We start from the raw sequence: 26154 nt of genomic DNA, 5'->3' as shown, positions 1-26154 counted from the left end.
TCATCAGCGATTCCGAAATTAAAAATCGCTACAAAGCTACGGACAGTTTTGATGCAGATGGGTGCAGGACCTGCACATTATGACCGTATCAAACGGCAACTCCATCGTTCTTGCAAAGGTAGGCTATGTGTGTTTACTATTTTCATTGCCATGAACCTGAACGCACCTCAAGTCTTAGATGACAAATAAACAGAGCAGAGTAGACTCACTACGGCTTGTAATTTCTTCAATTTATTCAAAGTAAGTAACGCACCACTTTTGACCGTCAGTAACGGTAATGGCGTTGTAACGGCGGAAAAGATAATTAGTTAGATTACCTCGTTACTGAAAAAATAACGCCCGTTATGTAACAGCATTATTTATAACGGCGTTATTCCCAACACTGCCAATGTGTATTTCTGTTTGCATTTGCAATTCGTTTGTTTTATCAATTCATTTATAGCATGAATTTAAGAAATAAACATGAATAATAATCAAATATATATATATAAAGATAAGCAATTATAATACTGTATGTACTGCATTTATCAGTCTTCTGAAACAACCTGCTTTGAGTCGAGGCATCTGCCAACAGCGACATCTCCATGGAAGAAGTGCAGCGGAAGCAGTACAGTAAAAGGGTAAAGTCCGAACTTTCAACGTAAACATTTACAGATTATCTAAATTCTGAGCCTTCAAATTGAGTTATTGACAGTGATGAGTCGAATTTGTATATGTTGATCATATTTACTGAATAGTTGTTTTTTTTGTACTCCAGTGACGTGAAGTCGTGATGGAACTTCCACACGCTTCAACATATAACACTGAAGTTTCAGCACCTGAACGTTTCTATTTCCGGTTCACTTGAGGCAACATTTGTTTACCCATCCGGGTTGTGCAGTTCAGTTGTGTAGTGTTTTCCTGACCAAACGAGCGCCTTCAAAACATTCTCATCGGGTAAGTACCGAAGTTATAATTTAGTTGACTAAAGAGTCCTATTTTAAAGCATAGTGTTAGTCGTTTGGCTTTTTGTTGAAGCTTTGCAGCTGTACCAAACTTAATTTAGTTTGGCTTAGCTCGCTACCCAGATAGCACACAGACGTTGAAATGATGTTGAATCAACATACCGCTGTCAGTCTTATGTCGTTGAATTAACATTGACCCTCGACGTTGATTTGTCATCACTTTTGCGGACTCGATTAATGTTGTTCCAACAATCAATGTTAAGTTTTCCTGCATTTTCAACCGTGATGCTATTAATGCTTTCAAATATACCTATATTTAGAGGTCCTGCATTATTTACAGACAGAAGAAAAGGCTAGGCTGACTAATAAAAATATTATAATATTGTACATGAACGATTACATTTTTTTTTTAAATCAACAATGAATAAAATGAAAGGGATAGTACATTTTCTCCCCGGCGCCGTATTACTCTGTATTACACTGTATGTACTCCAGCAACGAAAGATGACCCATGAACTTGACCGCCCAAACCTGCAACAGAAGAATTATCCCAAAACAACACCCAGGCACGCCTTTTGTCCGACCCACCCCGTCGCAGCTTTCAAAACACTGAACGTTTAGCTAACAACTGTCACTTCTCGGCAACGCTGTAGGTTTGCATAGGGACTGTAGGAACATAACAATTGCAACTTTTCAAGATGCTCAAATTGTCCCCACCAACTTTTAAGCAACCTTATTTGCATTATATAATGGGTTCAGATATGTATGTCATTTAGAGCAGAGGTTGCGCTATCCTTTTTCGTTGTCTGTCATTTTGACTGACAGGGTCATAATCTATTTTTACCCGTCACTTAAATTTTTTAAATAACTATATCTTGATGCAGTCACTATATGGAAATACCAGTGGCGCCACCAGGGGGTGGCCAGGGGTGGCCCCGGCCACCCCTATAAACTGGTTGGCCACCCCACTGGCCACCCCGCTTGCCAGTATATCGTTAGATTGTTGTAGCATCAGTTATGCATTTCATCCCAAATGAATGCATTTATTTTGTTTTGTTAAATGTAGGGCTGTCAAATTTATCGCGTTAACGGGCGGTAATTTTTAAAAATTAATCACGTGAAAATGTTTATCGCAATTAACGCATTCGCGGTACGACTCATTCACACATTGCCGCAAACAGCCTACAATGGCGCCATTTTACTTATATACAGAGATAAGAGGCAGTGTCAAGTGAGTGGAGTAGATACAAGCATTCATTGGGACTGTGCTTTTAATTGGCAAAAGCTTTGTCATCTCTCACACAGCAACTATAAATATTGTGGGAAGCGACGTGGGGAAGAATGACAGGAGTTGATCTTTTTCTTAACACCCTGTATTGTACCCAACGCAGAGAAGATATAGCATTTGCGGCCACCACACACAGTCATGGTTGCACCACTTTTCATTATGCATTTGGGCAGAACAGTTAAGTCGCTACAGTATCATGTACTGAAAGCTCAACAAATACACTAGATTGCAATATTTAGTCACAATATACAAACTCACATTTATCCTTTAAGAATTACAAGTCTTTCTACCCGTGGATCCCTTTCACAGACAGAATGTTAATAATGTTAATGCCATCTTGTGGATTTATTGTTATAATAAACAAATACAGTACTTATGTACAGTATGTTGAATGTATATATCCGTCTTGTCTTATCTTTCCATTCCAACAATAATTTACAGAAAAATATGGCATATTTTAGAGATGGTTTGAATTGCGATTAATTACGATTAATTAATTTTTAAGCTGTGATTAACTCGATTAAAAAATTTAATCGTTTGACAGCCCTAGTTAAATGTACACCTTATGCCTAATATATACATAACACAATAAAACAGAATTGTTGTGGAACTCAAAATGTTGACTGGACAGTTATGGACTATGCACATTAAATCATTAGTAACATCAAATATTACACAATACACCAAAGTATATCAGTAGCCGTGTCCTTAAGTCTTTCTGATAGTTTTCCCCTGGCCTTTTTACTACAATAATATAATGAAAACCGGAAATTATGGCTTTTAGTTTTGGCCACCCCAAGATTTTAAGTGGCCCCATCTGCCCACCCCTAGGAAAAATTTCTGGAGGCACCACTGGTATATACACAATAATACAATAATACTTTATAATACAAAGTACAAACATTAGTGCAGTCATGGATTACAGTAAGCAGGCCAGTGCTGTTTCCATATATGTTTTTATTATATTATGTATATACAGGATATATATTAGAGCTGTCCCGACTAGTCGACATAGTCGACGTCATCGATGACGTAAATCCGCGCACCAGAGTCCAAAACTTTGACTTATTTTTAAAGAAACAAAGGAGGGTACACTGTTGTGTCCTGTCTCTTCATTGCCAAGCTTAGCTGCACGTATAACGACAGGAGATTGTAAGGCCGTCTAACTAACTAATGACATGTTTTATTGAGACTCCAGTTCTTTTATCTCATCAACACGCTGTAGAATTGAAGTTCAGACATACAAAATAAGAAAACACATCTATATTAAACACTATATACGTTAGCATTGCTACATTGAGGTGAATGGGGAAAAAAGACGACCTACTTTAGCCGGCTATAAAACAGGCAGCCTTCTCCAAAACTTGCAGTTAAAAGGTGACACTTCAAAAATGAAAAATCACTGGTTAACAGCATTTGCAAAAGGACAAAAAATCTATTACTGACAACACATGCAATGACAAAAAGTGCTTTTTTGCGGAGTGTAAAGCTTAAATTAGCGGTTTAGCGAACGTACTTCCGGTGAACATTTCAAAATAAAAGCACGTAATGTTCGTCATATAAATAACGATTTCTGGAGTTAATCCCACATACTTCAGATTCTACACTAAAAATACCTTTAAAATGACACCCTTTATGAAAATTCTGATCGGCAATGAATAATTATTATGATACTATTATATATAGTACTACAGTATACTATAATATTAATGCTAGGTATTTTTTAAAAGAATTGTTTTGAATCATTTTGGAAAGGTGAAGTCAGTGTTCTGAATCTGTTTACATTCCATTCTTTTGCACAAGTTAATTCTATCAGCATTTGAACTCATTGTTTATTTGTGATTTATTATTGTTATTTATCTGTTTATTTGTACTTTAATCAAGAATTTAAGTGTTCCAAAATGCTTTTGTGAATTGACAAGCGTAAAAAAAATTTCATTTCTAAATTAGTAAAAAAAAAAAAAAAAAAAAAAAAATTGTAAGATTAGTCGACTAATCGTAAAAATAGTCGGCTGACTAATCGGGAGAAAATTAGTCGTTTGTGACAGCCCTAATTTATATATATAAATATATATATATATATATATATATATATATTAGGGGTGTAACGGTACGCAAAAATCTCGGTTCGGTACGTACCTCGGTTTTGACGTCACGGTTCGGTTCATTTTCGGTACAGTAAAAAAACAAAATGCAAAATATAAATGTGCTAGTTGTTTGTTACACACTTTTGTGCTTTCAACAACAGGAACCGTAGCCTATACAAAGCTGGAATTCTGCAATAAAAAGTAGCGGGTATTTAAAGATAATAATCCAACAACAATTTGTCTTTCAGAACCCACGTATTGGTCAGCTTTCTTTCTGAAAGAAAGAAGAAAAAAGTCCTGTGCTAAAGAGAAAAGCAATCCCAATGACAAAGATTTTAACATGTTTTACAAATGAAATGCCTCAATGATTTTTTTTTTCTTTTTCTTATGAACGGTTTTCAAAAGCTTTATTGGTGGATTTTCTCAAGTTTAAGCGCCACACAGAAATTAATAAATATAATTGTGTAAGCAGGATCTGTGTATTATTTTTATTATTTAATTACAGGTGCTTTACCTCATTTCAATTCATTTTATTTAAATGGGCTATTATTTATTTTATTATGTGTTTGCATTTTACAAATGTGATGTAGTATTCATTTATATTGTATATTTTATGTTGTATAACTTTAATTCCTATGTGAATACGAGTTCCTACTTGTTTTGTTGTGGTAGGAGATTTTTGTATTGAACACGGGGCCGTGTTGGTTATTATTACAGCAGAGAAGACAGCAATAAATCAACAAAGACAAGTCAACTGTGCCCTGATCTACCACTCAAGAGATCTGATGGACTCAAAAAGTGGGTTACGATTGCATATTAATTTGAAAATCGACCGGATCCACAGTATTTTTAATCGAGTGACTTCCGGTCTGCTAGCTAGTAGCATTGACGCAGGAGGGCCGCGTCTCTCGTCAAATAATAAACTCTGCCGTTCTTTTGGCGCTTCTGGGACACATCTAACACTCGGCCGCACTGCGACTGGTGTGCATTGGCTGATTGACTTTAACGGCCACGTTTCACTGCGTTCTCGCGGTGGCCACGTTGTCGCGCCGTTGACATTTTGTCCTACCGTGTTGGTCCTCGTTATAGTAGAAAAGACGGAGTAAATATAATTTACACAAAGAAACTGTAACCCGATCGACTCACAGCCTCAAAAACTAAGGGTTACATTACGTCAGAAACTCTTTCGGTGCGCGTCCGTTCCGAACCGAACACCAAGTACCGAAACGGTTCAATACGAATACATGTACCGTTACACCCTTAATATATATATATATATATATATATATATATATATATATATATATATATATATATATATATATATACACACAGGATATCCCCCCCCCCAAGTGGGACCATGATCCTAATACAGTTAATAATAATAAAATATTATATAATTCCATTTTATATATATATATATATATATATATGTTGTTTTTTAAAATTTATTATTATTAAATAAAAATGCACGTTGATACGACGCACACAAAGGCAACTTTTTTTTTTTTTTTTTTTTTTTTAAATCGTTAGAAAGTTGTATGGACACTGTTGTGTCCTGTCTCTTCAATGCCAAGCTTGGCTGCACGTCGGCCGTGAATGATAACGACAGGAGATTGTAAGTCCATCTAACTAACTAATGACATATTTTATTGAAATTGCTAAGCCTGTCGCGATATGCAATGAGTCCATTTATCGCATGGTAAATAAAAATGAGGGCGGTCATTTTCACGGCTGCGTTTTATCGCTGCGTGCGCTTGCGTACATTTGTGCGTGCGTGCTGATGGCATATGAGACTCCAGTTCTTTTCTCTCATCAACACGCTGTAGAATTAATGTTCAGACATACAAAATAAGAAAACACATCTATATTGGCCACTATATACGTTAGCATTGCTACATTGAGGTGAATGGGGAAAAAAGACGACCTACTTTAGCCGGTGTTCTCCATAGAATTGGCAGCCTTCTCCAAAACATGCAGTTAAAAGGTGACACTTCAAACATGAAAAATCGGTGGTTAACAGCATTTGCAAAAGGAAAAAAAATCTATTACTGACACCACATGCAATGACATAAAGTGCTTTTTTTGCGGAGTGTAAAGCTTAAATTAGCGGTTTAGCGAACATACTTCCGGTGAACATTTCAAAATAAAAGCATGTCATGTTTGTCATATAAATAATTTCTGGAGTTAATCCCACATACTTCAGATTCTACTCTAAGAATACCTTTAAAATGACACCCTTTATGAAAATTCTGATTGGCAATGAATAATTATTATAATGCTATTATATAGTACTACAGTATACTATCATATTAAAGCTAGGTATTTTTTTTTAAATTGTTTAGAATCATGTTGGAAAGGTGAAGTCAGTGTTCTGAATCTGTTTACATTCCATTCTTTTGCACAAGTTAATTCTATCAGCATTTGAACTCATTATTTATTATTTATTATTGTTATTTATCTGTTTATTTGTACTTTAATAAAGAATTTAAGTGTTCCAAAATGTTTTTGTGAATTGATAAGCGTCCCCAAAAAATTTCATTTCTAAAAAAAAAAAAAAATTTTTTTTTTAATTATAAGATTAGTCGACTAATCGTAAAAATAGTCGGCTGACTAATCGGGAGAAAATTTGTCGTTTGGGACAGCCGTAATTGAGACCAAACCTACGCCCTTGCTTCTCAGGGACATTCCGATGTGTCCGTTGTGTTGCTGGCCCTGGATCCAGCATTGCCTCTCCGTCGTCTGTTTTGCCTTGCTTTTTGATCACTGTCGACCTGAATAAATTGTCAACTTGTTTTCGGTGAGCCTTCTTTAAACTTTTGAAACTTGGAGTCAGTGCAAAGGGTTAACACTAGAGTGAACACGCATTCCGGCCGAATTGCTGGGGCTGCGCCGGTGTTCTGACAAATTTTGCACCCTCATCAGAATTTTCTACCGAAGCTTTTTTGGCAGTGAATAAAGCCCTCTTTCACATTCAGTTGGACTCTCAATGTCATCCAAAAGTGCTAAATGAACAAGTTACATAATAAACATACATGTGCCACATGAGTATGGCATATATTAATGCTTAACGACACGGCGAAGACGTTAACGGTGAGAGAGCAGCGTGCAGTTGTTGTGTTCAGCTAACAAGGCTGGATGTGTCTGAAGAGAACTTTTCTACATGTCCGTCCATGATCAAACATAAGTAAATATTATTTTCTTTAAAGAAAGTTTATAGTGTTTACTTTGGAGCCGCTGCATTTGCGGCCATTTTTAACATTATGCGCATGCGCAGAACTGCAAAGTTGCAATTTTTGACGGGGAGAAAAATTTGTCAGAACACTGGCGGGACGCCTACTATTTCAGCTGGCGTGATTCCGACGACTTGGCTTGGAAGGCGAATTCCTTTAATATTAAAATAAAAACTTGGCTCGATTTCAAAATGATTTTTAATTGAGTCATAACAATAGAAAACTTTATGAACTCTCAGTAAAGTTATTTCAAACTTAAGCCTCCTCCTCAGTCTGACAAGCTTTGCTGCGAACTTTCCCACCATCGCAGTCTGGGACATAACATAGACCCTTCTGCACAACAGCAGCAAATGCATATGGCTGAAAACACTCAGGTGACTTGAAGTTCCGCTCTGAGACCGCCAATTTGGCCAAATTTCAAAATTGTCCGATATACATGTGTGATACATCATTGGAAAGCTTGAAATCTCAATTTTCTGGGGGAGGAAAAATTTTGAACAGGAGGGCACTTTGAAAAAAAAATTTTTTTCAAACGGCAAAACCCTAACTGGAGGTGAATGCGCCATGAATCTGCTATGGCAGCATATAGACATATTGTTCTGTCAAACACAACAGTTGTTTTGGCTTAAAATACAGCAGTTTCTTTTAAAGAGGAGTGCAAGAGCAGAAACTGCTTTTTCAGTCTTGTCTGTGTTTTCCGCCATATTGTGACGCGGCCATCCCTATCTGTCTCTTCAGTGAATCTGAAAATTCCAAACAAAACGGCATTCACAGTTCATATCAAGGAATTCAAGTAGGTGTCATTGGTTCGTTTAACATACTTCGGTATTTGTGATGAAGTGAGTTTCTCAACCAATCCCAAACCAAATTAGGGCTACATATGGGAACGGAGCCAGCTGGTTAGCTAGCTACGATGGAAAAATGACGGCAATGTCTTTGTTTTCAATAAATTAATCAAGACAAGGCTCAATCGTGCCATATCTAGGTATTTTAGGGCTTTAATTGGAAAAAGAATTATGTTTGCCTGAACTAAGTTCTACTTAGCTAACATCCAGGCTAGGTAGGTCTTCGCTTGAATGCCAATCACAGCAAATGCACAGTTTCTTACAATTCCGGCCACTTTGTCACGTTGTTTAAGGCAAACCGTTTTATGTACAACTTTGATGACAAGCGTGGTTTATTTTACTGTAAGACATCATTGCTGATAAAAGCTCTAAAGAAAAGCAACGGGCTTGCCTTTAAATATGGCTATTCTTAAATGAGGTGTTTTCAGTGCAGTTCGTTTGAGGTGAACAGTTGGACACAACTGTTTTTTGACCACAACTCTTGCTCATCCATAATTTGATGACTCTTCAATTATATTTCCTGGTCAATCAAAAATCAGCTATTTGACAAGAGTATTCCATCAACTCTAAAACAATGTTAACTCAACCATCGCCTGACACACAATAGAAAAATGTTGTTTCGACGTCATTATCAGGTGTCATCAGTATTTGCAATGTTGATTCAACATTGTTTATTGTCGAAAATTTCAATGTCAACCATACTGATGATTTTGATGGAAAATCAATGTTTATTCAATGTCTGTCTGCTATCTGGGTAGCTAATACACGTTAAAGTATTCCGATTGCTTTGGCTTAACGCCACTTCCGATTTGCACACTTTTAAAGAAAAGTGGGTCGTTAAACATGAGCGTGATTACATTGAATTGTATAAGACCCTTCTCCACTTGTCTTTAAGATGCGACAAATTACTACTGACTGGTGGCCAACGCAATCCCAAACATCCAAGTCAACGAGGAGAGGAAATTCAGGTCACGACGAACAACTGCAAAAGAAAATGAAGGTAAGATCATCACATTTGTTGTTGTATTTTTCATGCAATATCAGACTTGCTTTGATGTGATTGTGATTGTGATCAGTGAATGTGACTGGAGGCCAACAAGCCCATAATCTGACTTGCGAGACAAAGGTCACGGTAACAATGATCTCATAGTATGGTGATAACACAATAACGCCAATTTTTTTTCTTTTTTTTTTTCTTTCTTTTAAACCTATCCTGTTCAGCTGTTTGACACGGAGAATGAAAGTCTAAGTGCCCGGATGGTCTGAACAGTTTTAATGTTTCACATTGAGAGTCTGACATACTCCCATTGTGATCATTCAACATACCTCGTTTATTATGACAAAGCAGCGAACAGGAAGGGGTTATGGGGGAACAGAAGAAAAGGAACACAAGAGAAGAAAGAAAAGAAACACAAACTTCAACAAGAAATACATTGTACGTCTAGACTAACTACTAATATGTTGGTGCTATCGTCAGCTAGATGTATTTCCGGTTGACACCATGTGGGGGGCCTGTTGACCAGGAAAAGAGGGGGACGAGGGTGGGGGAGTCTATAAGCTAAATGACTGAAAGGGGCAGAGTGTACACAAATCAGCTCTGTGATCTAGAACCCAGTAATCATGTGAATCCCTTGTGAGTGTAAGCCCGTTGGTGACCAACCCTACGCCGCCCCATCCTCAATCCCGGCACCAGGACCTCCCACTTGATTGCGCCCTAGCACATCCAGCTGCACGCGTGCCCCACCAGGCGCGCGACAGCCACGCTGACGAGCAGAGACGCCACGCGGGTACCAACCCAGGGCCACGGCCCCCACCCACCCAGCCAGCCCGGGGAGGGAGGGAGGGCGCGCGGGCGGGGTGGGGTGGGGTTCAACGCAGCCCATCCCTCCTCCCGCAGCCCAGCAAAGGAGCCATCGCCCCAACAGCAAGCCCGACCCAAGGCCTCGCGGGCCCCAAGAGGCCCCGTCGACGACCCCGCCGGCAGAAGGGCAGAGGCGGCCGCGGCGGCCCAGAGAGGCGGACAGGGCCAGAGACAGACCTAGGGGAAGGAAGCACATCCCCCTCCAACCCACCCCCGGGCCAGGAGGGGCGCGCGGTGTGACACCAGGGGGCACCTCCCCAGCACCCAGTACAGGGAGACGCGACTCCGGCCGGGCCAACCTGGGAGGGAACTATGGCCGCCGCATACACCACCCAGGCCCCACCCCGGCCGTCCGGGGAAGGGCCAATTGAACACAATACAACTATTACTTCGCTAGCTCTTTACAAAAACCCGAAAGGTCCACAAAGTGCTTTACAACAACAATATTGGTCATGATAAATTAAAGGCAGGAAATTATTAGACAATGACACTGGGACAAAACAACCAAAACAAAAACAACACATCGTGATAAAAGTCAAAACAAAATAAAACTGATAAAATCCAAAGACTCAAAACCCTTAAGAAATAAAAACGAGCGACCCCAGTTTGGATAAATGGCGAGTCTAAAAAAGTGGGTCTTTAGCTGTGATTTAAAAAGGCCTAGATTCTTAATGGAGCGGATTTCAGGGGGCAGCTGTTACACAATCTGTGGGCATCAACTGCAAAAGATCGATCCCCCAACTGTTTAAGTCTTGGCAGGCCATTAATTGAATTAAAAACAAACAATAAAAGTTGGAAATCAATTGTAAAATCAAACGGAAGCCAGTGGGTGTACTGGTTAAAAATTGAGCAGCAGCATTTGAAACGAGTTGAAGACTATACAGGAAACATGAAATATGAAGTGAGTTAATTCATCTACGTACTAGTCCAGGGGTCCCCCAACCTTTTTTGCACCACGTACCGGTGTGATTTGGGTCTTTTTTTCACGGACCGGTGTTTTGACAAATTTTGCAATCCATCAAAAACTGCAACTCTGCGGTTCTGGCCGCGAATGCAGCGATTCCAAAGTAAACACTACAAACTTTCTTTGAAGAAAGGAATATTAACTTACGTTTGATCGTGGATGGACAAATGTTCTCCACAGACCCATCCTGCCATGTTAGCTGCACACAGCTGGCTCACCGTTAACGCCTTCGCCGTGTCGTTTAGCATTAATTAAGAAGCCCGCTTCACAAAGATGCGATGTTGGAAATTGTAGCAAGGTTTTCAGTGTTCTCGTAGCGCTGTCAGGATATTCCAGAATGGCTTTGTCTCAAATGTATGTGTGAGGTCGCCTTCATTTGCTATCTCAACAAGCTGATCCTCCTGTTGCACAGACATGCTCGAATCACTCTGTTTATTCACATAAACATTGTCACGAATGCACTCCTTCGCAGTTCGTGGGTCTTCAAGGTTATGGGCTCATCTTCTGGCTCATCAGGTGCCCTTTTTCGCTGTAATAAATCTCTCCAAAGACGTCTGTTTTGCAGTCATTTTCGCTAGTGTGGGGGAACAAATGTGCTGCGCCCGGGGCTTAGTCATACGTTATTATGGAGGACAAGCGCACATAGATATATTATATATACAAAACAAGATGTACTGCTTGCAGTCCAATCAATGGATTTCTATGACGACGTTCTAATCTATACCGTAGTATTATATCTAGAGTAGACAGGGATATTGATGTGTTAAGCAGAGGCAAAGGCCAAAGTTAATTCGGCCAGAATGCGGTCGTTAATAAAATATTATTTCTGTGCGGCCAGGTAGCAAACGCGCCACTGACCGGTACCGGTCCGCAGCCCTGTACTAGTCCATCTAATAAAAGTCTTGAACTGACACCAGAGGTTGCGCTAGACTTTTTCGTTGTCTGTCATTTTGGCTGACAGGGTCATAAAAATCCGGTCATGATCTATTTTTACCCGTCACTTAATTTTTTTTAAATGACTATATCTTGATGCAGTCACTATATGTATATACACAATAATACAATAATACTTTATAATATAAAGTAACTAACATTTGTGCAGTCATGGATTACAGTAAACAGGCCAGTGCTGTGTTTCCATATATATTTTTATTATATTATGTATATACAGGATATATATATATATATTTTTCCCCCCCAAGTGGGACCATGATCCAAATACATTTAATAATAATAAAATATTATATAATTCCATTATATATATATATATTTTTTAAATTTATTATTATTATTATTAAATAAAAATGCAAGTTGATACGACACACATAAAGGCAACTTCTTTTTTTTTAAAATCGTTAGAAAGTTGTATGGATTTACAATCCGCTAGCTTGTTGTTTCCTGTTGTCTTCCGAAATACACCTGGGTGACGGCGCGTCAAGTGTTCGTACATAGCCGACGTGCTGCCGTGGTATGCGAGCTTCGCTTAGCAAAAACAATACACACAGTGGTGGCACCCCCCATATTTTCCTTGAAATAATTTCAGGCTCTGGCTAGTCTGGTCCGCTTTTTTGGCTTTATGCCGCTTTCACCGTGTTACCAATTCTGCCCTTCCTGGTAATTGGCGGTGTTTTCAACTGCTCGCCGCAGTGAGGAGTGAACCGGCGATTCACTTGATTCGTTGTCATCATTCATCCTCCACTGCATCAGTCCCTCTTTTTTCACCTCTTTTATCAACACCATCGTCATTTTGAGGCTTTTTGAAGAAACTTCGGACACTCAGTTGCCTTGACATTTTTCCGAGTAAGGCCAACGACGTCACGCATCAAGAGAGACAATAGCTAATTTATATGCTCACTCGCCACCCTGTGGTCTGGGGTGTGAATTGCAACCTGTCAAAACGACAGATGGACTTCAGTTTTTTCCATCACCGTTCTAAAAAAAACGGTCAACGACGGAAAATATTCGGTTAACGCAGTGCTTCTCAATTATTTTCTGTTACGCCCCCCCCAAGGAAGACGTAAATGTTTCGCGCCCCCCCAACTCTCTGCCGCCACTGTAAATAGTATAATTTGTCTATAATATTACAATTATAAGTACGCCTCAGCCTAACATTGTGTCCTTTTTTTCTATCAAAGAAAAAAAGTAACATAGATCAACTTATAATAAAGTATAACTTTATTAACATTGTTTTGCGTGTAACAGAAAAGACTTATAGCGCATCAATTTGCCTAAGGTAAAAAAAAAAAAAAAAAAAAAAAAAAAGGCACATCCAAACTGTAAAAATACACTCAAGGTACATTTTTGACCATTTGATACTGAAAAATAAAATGTAATAAAATCAGTAAATAATAACAAATTTAAATTGATTAGAAACATTTACTCTTCAGGACAACATGCCAAAAAAATTGATCGAAAAAACAAAACTGAATTGGGGGGGGGGGGGGTTTCGGACAGAAGGAAAGTTTTTATTTTCGCTGATTCACCACAGTGCTCACTGGTTTACTGATATAACACTGACAAAGCGGGACGATTGTGACAATTGGCAATATTCGGCACGTTTTCGCTGAAAAACAATCAAGCGGCTTATCAATGAGATTGAGGTCTAATGTCTTTAAGTGGCGTCTTAACTGATTTGGCTTCAGACTCTCCGCTATAATCATTTTTAGACTCAGTAAACAGTGGTCTTTCCTCATTTCCCACTGTATTAAAAGTCAAAGCCAAAAGGCAAACGGCCCGAAAAAAAGCGCATTCTCGGCGGCCGAGGGCGAACCGTAGGTGAGGGCGGTGGTCGTGACGATCCCAAGCCGAAAACGGCACTTCTCAGCCGGACACGTGAGAACCGGAGAAGACCGTGGGTCGCTGCGTGAGGCCAGCTCTGCATGAGTCTCTTCCGTGTGCTCTTGCTTACTTCAAAAATACTGCACGCACTATGAAAATGAGAGCGCCACTGCCACCCACGGAGTGGATGTGCAAGTACACTTTATTCTAGTACGGCAAAAAAAAAAAGCATGTTCCCCGAGGTCACTCGCGCCACCCCTGGCATCGCTCTGCGCCCCCCTGGGGGGGCGCGCCCCACCATTTGAGAAGTACTGGGTTAACGCGACCCCTGACTGACACAGATGTGTGTAATTAATCTAAAATATATTTTAAAAATAATTTTTATCATTACATTGTGGAAAATGATGAACTTGATCACAATGTGCGATTTTTTTTCGGGAATGACCTGTGGATTTCGCCACATATTATTAAAATATATGCTTTTTTTTTTTTTTTTTCTCCCAGTGTTCCGCCGATGTCACTGTAGAAGATCTTCACTATGAGAAGCACGATTCCCTACATGTTAAACAGGAAGAAGAGTCCGAAATGCTGTACATCAAACAGGAGGCAGAGCCAGAGACCCCCGACATGAAAGAAGAAGACCAGGAAGTTGAAATCCACAAGTGTCCAATGGGTGTCAGTGTGAAGAGCGAAGAAGACAAAGGTCCAAGTGAAGAGAGCGGAGCAGCGAACCCTTCGAGCGACAGCTCATTTCAGCACTTAACAACAAAAGGAGAGGGACGATCGCAACCAGACGGCCATTTAGCTCCGCTTTCGGACAGCGACGACATAACGTCACATTCTTCTGACTTTAATACTGATGAGGAGGAGGATGACTTTGACCAAAAAGCTTCAAAATCTTTAAAGAGGTCATCATTGAAAAGAGACAAAGAGAAATGCGCAGTCGGAAGATCTTTTCCCTGCTCACTCTGTGATAAAACATTTTCTTGGAAACGTAATTTAAAAGTACACATGCATGCACACACTGGGGAGAAGCCTTTTGCCTGCACACTTTGTGATAAAAAATACTTCACGAAGGCAAATTTAAACGTTCACACAAGAACACACACTGGAGAGAAGCCTTTCGCCTGCACACTCTGCGATAAAAGATTTTCCCGGAACACAACTCTAGAAATACATAAGCGTAAACACACTGGAGAAAAGCCTTTTGTCTGCTCACTTTGTGGTAAAAGATTTTATCAGAAGACTCATTTAGAACAGCATCAGCGTACACACACTGGAGAAAAGCCTTTTGCCTGCTCATCTTGTGGTAAACGATTCCCCCATAAGGGAAATTTAAACAAACACAAACGCAGACACACTGGAAATGAGGCTTTCACCAGCACACTTTGTGGTCAAAGATTTTCTCAGAAGGGACATTTCGAATCGCACACAAGAAATCACACTGGAGAGAAGCCTTTTGCCTGCACAGTTTGTGATAAAAGATTCGTCGATAAGGGAGGTTTAAAAAGACACACAAGCAGACACGCTGGAGAGACGCCTTTCCCCTGCACACTTTGCGATAAAATATTTTATCATAAGAGAAATTTAGAGACGCATAAGCATACACACACTAGAGAGAGGCCTTTTGCCTGCTCAACTTGTGGTAAGAGATTCACTCCGAAGGCTGATTTAGAAAGACATAAGCGCACACACACTGGAGAAAAGCCCTTTGCATGCTCACTTTGTGGTAAAAGATTCTCTCAGAAAGGAAATTTAGTAACGCACACAAGAGGCCATACTGGGGGAAAAACTTTGAATTGCAGCATGTGACAAAATATTCCTTCCTTGCATTTTCAGTGAAAAAAGCATTTCACTTATTCAGTTTCCCTTGAGCCTCTTTTGAAAAAGTTGTTGAAATGATTTTTCATTTGCTGTTCTTTTTCTATCCAATATATTTATATATATTTAAAATTGAATAAATTGTGCGACTTATCTTTGTGTTGAGATTGTTCCATGACTGACGCACTGGTTTTGAGGGCGTTAAAAAAATCAATTCTGAGATATATATCGCGATATTAGGTCACACTATTCTCGTATCGATTCAAAGTCCGTCTGTATCAATCTTTACATGTGTATTTTTGTTGGAAATAAATAGGGCTGCAGTTATCGAATATTGTATTGATTGCTCCATTTTTTTCTTTTATCCAAGATAGTAGTTATACGTTGGTGGTTTAATTACTTGACATGTTTCGGCGAACACTTCCGCCTTCATCAGAGAGTCACTGGTATTGGTGTGACGCACCTTTATCAGCTGATGGATGAAGGCGTAATTCACCAGTCAGATTGACAGGTGAGTCACACCCTCTGCCCACCATTCATTCTTCCAGGATGCTGGTCCAGGTAGTAGAGAGCATATACGCCCCCTGGTCCCTGTTGATGGTCCTCTGGCCCTGCTTGCGGATCTTAATGGCAGTCCGTGATCCAGCGCTGATGTTTGTTTTCTTCGGTGCAGATGACTCTGGCCTGAAATATGAAATATACAGACAGTGATGGATATGCTGTGATAAACAAAAGTGTTTTTAGCCCCGGTTTAAAGGAGCTACCAGTTTGAGCACACTTCAGACCTTCAGGTATCTTCAGGGGTTAATTTGTGCCGGATCCAGCCGGAACAACATCCAGCACCTCTTGATTTTGGCCGCCCTTCGTACCGGGACTTATTTGGGCAGATCAGGCACCTCTCCTGTATAGAAAATAATAATAATAATAATAAAACATTTTGTAAAAAATGTAATAGCCCCGAATGGGGGGAAAGGAGAGGAGTTGTTTGTTAATGGCTTTCTCCACTTTATTATTGCAGCAATAAGAAAACAATAAACAAAATAACAGCAGACTGCAGCCACATTCGACCGCTAACTTTTGCTTCTCGCCCGTCTCCCCCTCGCTTCCTACTACCTCACAGCTGTTACCAATTCGCCTTTCCCAGGCTGGTAATTGGCGGTACTTTCAACTTCCCACCGTAGTGAGAAGTGGACCGGCGAGTCACGTTGGCTCGTTGTCATCGGATTTCTTCGGTTCGCCCGAGTTCCTCTCCAGAAAGGCGGCGGCGTGCACAAAAACACCGAGAGGCGTCGGAGGGCTCTTTATGGGCACTTTTATTCACAAAAACCAAACGTGGGGGACACAGCACTCGAGTCAGCGCTGACTGCGCACTTTTTCCCAACTCGACTCTCTCGCTCGACCACCCTCTTTCTTGCTGCTCTATATTGATAATGCCGGTCAGAATAAAAGTAACAGCGGCCCCATGGGGATGCCGGTAACACAGCTCTCCAATCCCAGGGTCTCTTAGAGGGACCGTGCATAGTTACGGATATTACAGTATAAAATGATAATATGCATAAATTCATTTACAGAACAAATCTCAGAAGCTGCAGCAATCATGCTAACAGCAGGAGGCTAGCGCCGCAGCAGCTAGCCAGGTTCACGGACAGCCCGCCAAGCCGGGACAGGAGGCTGCTACCGTGGCAGCATCTGGTCAGGTTCAGCACTGGTCAGGTTCAGCACCTCCCGGAGTGGGGGCCGGCTACAGCGCCAGCAGTCAGCCAGGTGGTCCACCAACAGCCGGATCAACAAGTCAGTACTCTTATGGGAAATTCGGGTTTGGGCTGCACAATTTGTAAAGCGGTGGGAACTTCAGTTCCAGAGAAGACTGGGAATGAAACTCACAAAAGAATGGGTTTATGTTATTTATTGTAACCTAAATAACATAATAAATAACATCGTAACCTGAATTTATTGTAACTTAAATGGTATTCGTCGGAATACCGATGCAGGCAAATCATCTGTTCTGCTACTATTGGATCTCAGTGCCGCATTCGACACTGTTGATCACAACGTACTACTCAGCAGATTGGAACAGCGGGTAGGGCTTACTGACACCGTTCTTCAGTGGTTCACATCTTATTTACATGATAGGGATTTCTTTGTGTCAATCGGAAGCCATCAGTCAGAACGAACCAAATTCACGTTTGGAGTCCCTCAAGGGTCAATTCTTGGACCACTCTTATTTAACATCTATATGCTTCCCCTAGCTCAGATTATGGAACAGTATGAGTATGACATCTCTTATCACACCTATGCAGATGACACACAACTCTACATTTCTGTGTCCCCACATGATTATAGTCCCTTAGTCTCCCTTAGTAAATGCATTCATCAAATCAATGAATGGATGTGCCATAACTTTCTCCAGTTAAATGTGGAGAAGGCAGAAGTGATCATTTTTGGGACAAAAAAGGAAAGGTCAAAGATAAGCAGGCACCTTAGCACAATGTCACTTACAGCTACAAATCAAGTCAGAAACCTTGGCGTAATTATTGACTCAGACCTAAAATTTGATAGCCATCTAAAGTCTGCTAAATCTGCTTATTACCACCTAAAAAATATAGCCAGAATTAAGTGGCTTCTGACTCAACAAGACATGGAAAAACTTATGTATGTATTCATTTTCAGCAGATTGGACTATTGCAACGGTATATTTACAGGTCTTGATAAAAAAAATCAGTCAGGAAGCTGCAGCTAGTACAGAATGCTGCAGCCAGAGTCCTCACAAATACAAGGAAGCGGGACCACATTACACCGGTTTTTAAATCGTTACACTGGCTTTCAGTGAGTCAAAGGATAGACTATCAAATACAACTGCTCGTCTACAAAACACTTAATGGCCTTGGAACAAAATACATGCTTGATTTGTTAGAATCGTAGGAAACATCTAGACCCTTAAGGTCGTCTGGAACCGGTCTCCTGTATGTTCCAAGAACAAGAACCAAGCAGGGTGATGCAGCATTTAGTTATTATACTCCTCGCCTCCGAAACAAGTTACCTGAAGGTCTGAAGTATGCTCAAACTGTTAGCTCCCTTAAATCAGGTCCAAAAACGCTTTTGTCTAGCACTGCATATCCATAACTGTCTATATATTTCATTCTATTTGCTTTCTATTCGTATCTCCATTGCTGATTTCAATTATTAGCAGCAGTAGTAGTAGTAGTATTTGTTTGATTGTTTATTTTTTTATTCTATTCGTGATTAAATGTGAAATTTATGTATAATTTTATTTCCTATTTCGATTGTCTTTGTTTTTACGTTTGATTGATTTTAATGTGATTTTTATGATATTCATGTGATGTAAAGCACTTTGAATTGCCTTGTGTTGAATTGTGCTATATAAATAAATTTGCCTTGCCTTGCCTAATCTCTGATGTTTTAAAATGTTTGCGTTAGACTGCATTACTGTAAGTCCCACCTGTGGTTATATAGGCAATTTCCCGTGCTGTGCACAGCATAGCCTAAATAATTGTAAATTGCTGTCATCACATTTATACCATGGATATTATCTGAAATTGAAGCTTGTAAGTCCCACAGCATGGCAAGTGGGCATTTGCAGGTTGTTTTCAGCACCATTTTCTGCGTACGTTCCGGAACCTGCGCCCTTCACGTCATCCCTGCGCTGTTATATGTATTTTGCGTTCCGGCACCTTCTGATTTACAAATTAAGCACGATCAATCTTTCCTTTGACTCACTGGAAGCCAGTGTAACGATTTCAAAACCGGTGTAATGTGGTCCCGCTTCCTTGTATTTGTGAGGACTCTGGCTGCAGCATTCTGTACTAGCTGCAGCTTCCTGACTGATTTTTTTTATCAAGACCTGTAAATATACCGTTGCAATAGTCCAATCTGCTGAAAATGAATACATACATAAGTTTTTCCATGTCTTGTTGAGTCAGAAGCCCCTTAATTCTGGTTATATTTTTTAGGTGGTAAGAAGATTTAAGACGGACTTTAGATGGCTATCAAATTTTAGATTTGAGTCAATAAATACATCAAGATATATGACTTGATTTGTACCTCTAAGTGACATTGTGCCAAAGTGCGATGTTTAGCAGTTTCAAAAGCATATTTATAGAATTACTTGTGCTTTTCATTCTAACATAAAGATTTTTGTTCATAACTGGCTGACTTAAAACTTCCTTTACTATCAACTATTTTTTAATCTCTTCTCTGTTTTATTTATAAATCAATTTAAGAATAGGCATGTGCCGGTATAAGATTTTGACGGTATGAAATCCAGCTGTTTCACTGTATCACGGTACTGAAATTATTATAGCTCCAAAATGTGTTACTTTGAGACGTTTCGGTTTAAAAAAAAAAAAAAACAAACTTTTTTCCATTGAACAGGTGAAACTGCGGTATTTTTTCTCAAGGTTATCATACCGTCAAAGTTGGAAAGAAAAAAAAAATATATATATATATATATATATATTTTTTTTTCCATTGATCAGTTGTTGTTTTTTTTTAATTCAGAACATATTTGCAAATTGGAACATGAATATAATGTTAAAATAAAAAAATATATATTTTTAATAAAACTAAGATAAATAGAACTTATAGACTATACTTACAGCCACAGCTCAAGTTGCTCAAGATTAGAGCAAGAACAAAAATACAGCGGTATGAAAAAGTATCTGAACCTTTTGGAATTTCTCACTTTTCTGCGTAAAATCACCATCAAATGTTATCTGATCTTTGTCAAAATCACACAGATGAAAAAACAGTGTCTGCTTTAACTAAAACCAGCCAAACAATTATAGGTTTTCATATTTTAATGAGGATAGCATGCAAACAATGACAGAATGGTATATGTAGAAATCAACTTAAGAATAGGCATGTGCCGGTATGAGATTTTGACGGTATGATAACCTTGAGCAAAAATACGGTGGTTTCCCGGTATCACAGTATTTTAATTATTATAGCTCCAAAATGTGTTATTTTAAAACCTATGGGTTAAAAAAAAAGATTTTTTTTTTTTTTCCATTGAATATTTTTTTTTTTTTTTTTTTCCGGAACATATTTGCAAATTGGAACATGAATATAATGTTAAAATAAATAAGTACAAAAAAGTTTTAAATAAAATTCAGATAAATAGAACTTATAGACTATACTCACAGCCACAGCTCAAGTTACTCAAGATTATAACAAGAACAAAAATACAGCTGTATGAAAAGTATCTGAACCTTTTGGAATTTCTCACATTTCTGTGTAAAATCAGCATCAAATGTAATCTGATCTATGTCAAAATCGCACAGATGAAAAAACTGTGTTTGCTTTAACTAAAACCAGCCAAACATTTATAAGTTTCCATATTTTAATGAGGATAGCATGCAAACAATGACAGAATGGTGTATGTATATATATATCAACTCAGACTGGAGTGTCACTTGAACACATCGCCAATGTGTATTTCAGTTTGTATTTATTTTCAATTTGTTCAATTTAGCAATTCATTTATAGCATAGAATTTAAAAAGTAAACATGAATAATGATTAAAAAATATATAAGCAATTATGATATGTATTTTATTAATCAAAGTCATGTGAAACAACCTGCTTTGAGCCTAGGCATCTGCCAACAGCGACCTCTCCTGGCCGTTCCCTCTCTTCGCCTCGATATAGTTCGTCCTTGCACTCTTTCGTACTTTAGGAATGGTGAGCTAGCGGAGAAAAAACTGCTAAATTAAATGAGCCTGAGAAGCTCCAATGCTTAAAAATGAAGCTAGTTCATTGTAATGTTCTTTGATGAAGAAGTGCAGCGGAAGGAGTTGAGTAAATTGGATAATGTCAATGTATACATTTACAAATTATTTAAATTCTGAGCCTTCAATTTGAGTTATTGACAGTGATGACTAGAAATTGTACATGTTGATCATATCGAATGAATATTTTTTTTACTTCCAAAGGGTTCAACATATCACGCTGAAGTTTCAGTACCTGCACGTTTCAACTTCCGGTTCACTTTACGCAACATTTGTTTACCACTCCGCGATGTGCAGTTCTTTTGTGTACAGTTGATTTAACCAAACGCGCTCTTTCAAAACATTCTCATGGGGTAAATACCGAAAAAATAATTTTGTGGACTAAAAAGTCCCATTTTAAAGCATATTGGAAGTCGTTTGGCTTTATTTTGAAGCTTCGCAAGCTTACCTTATTGGAGTTAGTTTAGCTTAGCTCGCTAGCTAAAACACGTTAACGCATTCCGATTGCTTTGGCTTAACGCCACTTCTGATTTGTAAAGTTTGTTTTAAGAAAAGAATCGATCGGTTAACAAACACGAGAGTGATTACATTTAATTGTATAAGACGCTTCTTGACTTGTCTTTAAAATGTTTCAAATTACTACTAAGTGAACGCCATCGCACTCCCAAACATCCAAGACGATGAGGAGAGGAAATCCAGGTCATGATGAACAACTGAAAAACAAAAGAAAATGAGGGTAAGATCATCACATTAGTTGTTTTACTTTTGATACTATGTCAGACTTGCTTTGAAAGGGATCGTTGTCAGTGATTCTATTGTGACCGCAGGGCAACAAGCCCCAAAACATCCAGGGCTTCAGACCAATTAGCCACGCCCAAGATCAATATATAAGACTGTCGCAATATGCAGTCAGTAAATTCATTTTAAAAAATGAGGTTTATCGCCGCGTGTGTGTGTGTCCATACATTTGTGCGTGCATGTATCTGCATGTGCTGCGTGCATTCGGCACACGTGCGTGTAGATTGCAAATGAGATTCCAGTTCCTTTCAAAGATGTTTATTGGTCATCAACATACCGTAGAGTTAAGTTCAGACATACAAAATTAGGAAACATCGATACTAAACATTGTAAACGTTAGCATTGCTAAATTGAGGCTAATGGAAAAAAGACAACGTACGAACCACTTTAGTATGTTATAAAACGTTGGCAGTCTTCTCCACAATGCAAAATTGCGGTAAAAAAGTGAAACTTTAAACATGAAAACTCGTTGGATAAAAGCATTTGCAAACGATAAATCGCCTACTAAAATTTGCTTTTGCAACAGGCCTACGTTCTTTTTCGTGTGTAAATGCGCACTCTCGCAAGTCTCGTGTGCGGAAGTACTACCTGCCCTACGTTTCCTGTGCCAAAATAAAAACATGCATCAAAAAACAAAAGTCAACATTATAAAATGAAAAAGAAAAAACATTTCGTCGTAAAGTCGATATAACGTACGTCGGGTAGTCCCAGGGACTACCTGTATTTTTCTGCATATCGCCGACATCAACAAATCACTTGATTTTTTTTTTTCCCCACGCAGTGTCCCACGAACGTTACTGTAGAAGATCTCCAACCTGAGAATCACGATCCCCACCACGTTAAAGAGGAAGATGAGTCCGAGATGCCGTACATCAAAAAGGAGGCAGAGCCTGAGACCCCCGACATTAAAGAAGAACAACATCAAGTTGAAATCCCCAAGTTTCCAATGCTTGTCACCATGAAGAGTGAAGAAGACGAAGGAACAAGCGAAGAGAGCGGAGCAGCAAACGCTTCAAGCGACAGCTCATCTCAGCACCTGACATCAAAAGGAGAGGAACAATCCCAACCGGAAGGCCTCTTAGCTCCGCTTTCGGACAGCGACGACATAACGTCACACTCTTCTGACACTGATGAGGAGGATGCTGGCTTTGACCAAAATGCTTCGAAATCCTCAAACAAGTCATCGTTGAAAAGAGACACAAAGGAATGCGCTGTTAGAAAACCTTTTCCCTGTTCACTTTGTGATAAAACATTTTCTTTGAAACATCATTTAACGACACACATGCGTACACACACCGGGTTGAAGCCTTTCGCCTGCACACTTTGTGATAAAAGGTTTTCTCAGAAGATTACTTTAGAAGGACATAAGCATACACACCCTGGAGAAAAGCCTTATGCCTGCACACTTTGTGGTAAAAGATTCAATCAGAAGGGAGATTTTGTATCGCACACAAGAAGCCATGCTGGAGAGAAGCATTTCGTCTGCACATTTTGTGGTAAAAAATGTTCTCGAAAGACTCATTTAGTAATACATATGCGCACACACACCGGAGAGAAACCTTTTGCCTGCACACTTTGCGATAAAAGATTTTCTCAGACGACTCATTTAAAAATACATAAGCGCACACACACTGGAGAAAAGCCTTTCGCCTGCACACTTTGTGGTAAAAGATTGTCTCGGAAGGCTAATTTAGAAATACATATGCGTACACACACTGGAGAGCAGCCTTTCACCTGCACAGTTTGTGATAAAAGATTTTCTCAGAAGACTTATTTAGAAAGACATAAGCGTAGACACATTGCAGAGAAGCCTTTTGCCTGCACATACTGTGGTAAAAGATTTTCTCAGAATGCTTATTTAGAAAGGCATAAGCGTACACACACTGGAGAAAAGCCTTTTTTCCTGCACATATTGTGATAAAAGATTCTTTGATAAGAGAATTTTAAACAGACACACAAGCAGACACACTGGAGAGAAACCTTTTGCCTGCACACATTGTGGTAAAAGATTTATTGAGAAGGGTTGTTTAAAGGAACAAGAACACACACTGAAGAGAAGCCTTTCACCTGCACACTTTGTGGTAAAAGATTCGTCGATAAGAGTGATTTAAACAAACACGCAGACACACAGGAGAGAAGCATTTCGCCTGCACACTTTGCGATAAAAGATTTTCTCAGAAGACTAATTTAGAAATACATAAGTGCACACGCTGGAGAAAAGCATTTTGCATGCTCACTTTGTGGTAAAAGGTTCGCTCAGAAAGGAAATTTAGTAACGCAAGCAAGAAGCCACACTGAGTAAAAACCTTTGAATTGCAGCGTGTGACAAAATATTCTTATTCCTGGCACGCATTTACAGTGGAAAAAGCATTTCAATTTCCTTATTCAGTTTTCCTTGAGCCTCTTTTGAAAAAGTTGTTGAAATGATTTTTCAGCCGCTGTTCTTTTTCTATCCTATATGTACTGTGTATATTGAATAAATTGCGTTACATGTCTTTCTGTTGTGATTGTTCCATTACTGACATACTGCTTTTGAGGGTGTTTTTAAAAAACTGGTTCTGAGATATATCGTGATATTTGGTCTCACAATTCTCATCGAGCCGGGTGTGCGGAAGCATCGGCGGGTAGTTATGGCCGGGCGGGGGTAGTGTTATGCAAGCGTTGTCTTCCAGTGAATACCTGAAACAGTGTTCGCCTTGGTGTCCAGTTTGAAATGCTCCCACACATTTTCTACTTTTTCTTGGTGCCTTTCTCTTCGCTTTCGTCGGCTTCTTCGTCGTTATCTCTATATTCATGCGTGGTTGAATCAAATGTATCTGCTGCCTCTCTCTTCCTGTACGCACGTGACGTCATCGCATTGTGCCGCATTAAAAGTAGTTCGGGCAAAATGCCATGCTTAGAGCTGTCAAAATTAACCGATTCCTCGAGGAGGAGAAAATTCCTCGATCAATTTTCAAAATCTAGTTGCTCGAATTATTTAAGTAATTGTTTGAGCTCTAGACATAGGCAGTGCTTAATTTATAAATCATAATGTGGCAGAACGCAAAGTACATATGACAGCGCAGGGATGACTTGACACGAACAGGTCCCGGAACACAGGCAAAAACTGGTGTCAGACAAAACACGCACAACAATGCACCTCAAGTCTTGGCTGACAAAAAAACAGCAGCGTAGACTCGCTACGGCTTGTAGTTTCTTCAATTTATTCAAAGTAAGTAACGCACCGCTGTTGACCGTCAGTAACGGTAACGGCGTTGTAACGGCGGAAAAAATAATTAGACTACCCTGTTACTGAAAAAAATAACGCCGTTATGAAACGGTGTTATTTATAACGCCGTTATTCCCAACACTGCCAATGTGTATTTCTGTTTGCATCTGCAATTCGTTTGTTTTATCAATTCATTTATAGCATGAATTTAAGAAATAAACATAATATTAATTCCAAAAAAATATAGAAATAAGCAATTATAAGACAGTATGTACGGCATTTATCGGTCTTCTGAAACAACCTGCTTTGAGTCGAGGCATCTGCAAACAGCGACATCTCCTGGCCGTTTCCTCTCTTCGCCTCGATATAGTTTTTGCACTCTTCTTCTTTCATACTTTAGGAATAATTAACTCTCATGGGTAGCGGAGAAATAGCGCTAAATTAATGAGCCTGGGAAACTTCAATGGTTAAAAATGAAGCGAGTTCATTATAATGTTCTTTGATGGAAGAAGTGCAGCGGAAGCAGTGCAGTACATGGCTAAAGTCTGAACTTTCAACGTATACATTTACATATTATCTGA

At 39.2% G+C, this 26154-nt stretch overlaps 2 protein-coding genes across 2 annotated transcripts; both read left to right on the top strand.

The window, feature by feature from the left end:
• Nucleotides 1-824: 824 nt before the first annotated feature.
• LOC130919525 (gastrula zinc finger protein XlCGF57.1-like) lies at nucleotides 825-16145 on the top strand. The gene is made up of 3 exons (XM_057842349.1): nucleotides 825-936; nucleotides 9293-9397; nucleotides 14505-16145. Exons 2-3 carry the CDS (start codon nucleotides 9293-9295, stop codon nucleotides 15810-15812), a joined length of 1413 nt encoding a protein of 470 aa, XP_057698332.1. The 5' UTR covers nucleotides 825-936; the 3' UTR covers nucleotides 15813-16145.
• A 5697-nt stretch (nucleotides 16146-21842) lies between these two features.
• On the top strand, nucleotides 21843-24860 carry LOC130922034 (gastrula zinc finger protein XlCGF8.2DB-like). Its single transcript, XM_057846520.1, has 2 exons — nucleotides 21843-22303; nucleotides 23147-24860. Exons 1-2 carry the CDS (start codon nucleotides 22298-22300, stop codon nucleotides 24281-24283), a joined length of 1143 nt encoding a protein of 380 aa, XP_057702503.1. The 5' UTR covers nucleotides 21843-22297; the 3' UTR covers nucleotides 24284-24860.
• The last annotated feature ends 1294 nt before the right edge of the window (nucleotides 24861-26154 follow it).

The sequence above is a fragment of the Corythoichthys intestinalis genome, chromosome 1 (genome assembly GCF_030265065.1).
Source record: "Corythoichthys intestinalis isolate RoL2023-P3 chromosome 1, ASM3026506v1, whole genome shotgun sequence".
Taxonomy (NCBI): Eukaryota; Metazoa; Chordata; class Actinopteri; order Syngnathiformes; family Syngnathidae; genus Corythoichthys; species Corythoichthys intestinalis.
This window is presented reverse-complemented; position numbering and strand designations above follow the sequence as displayed.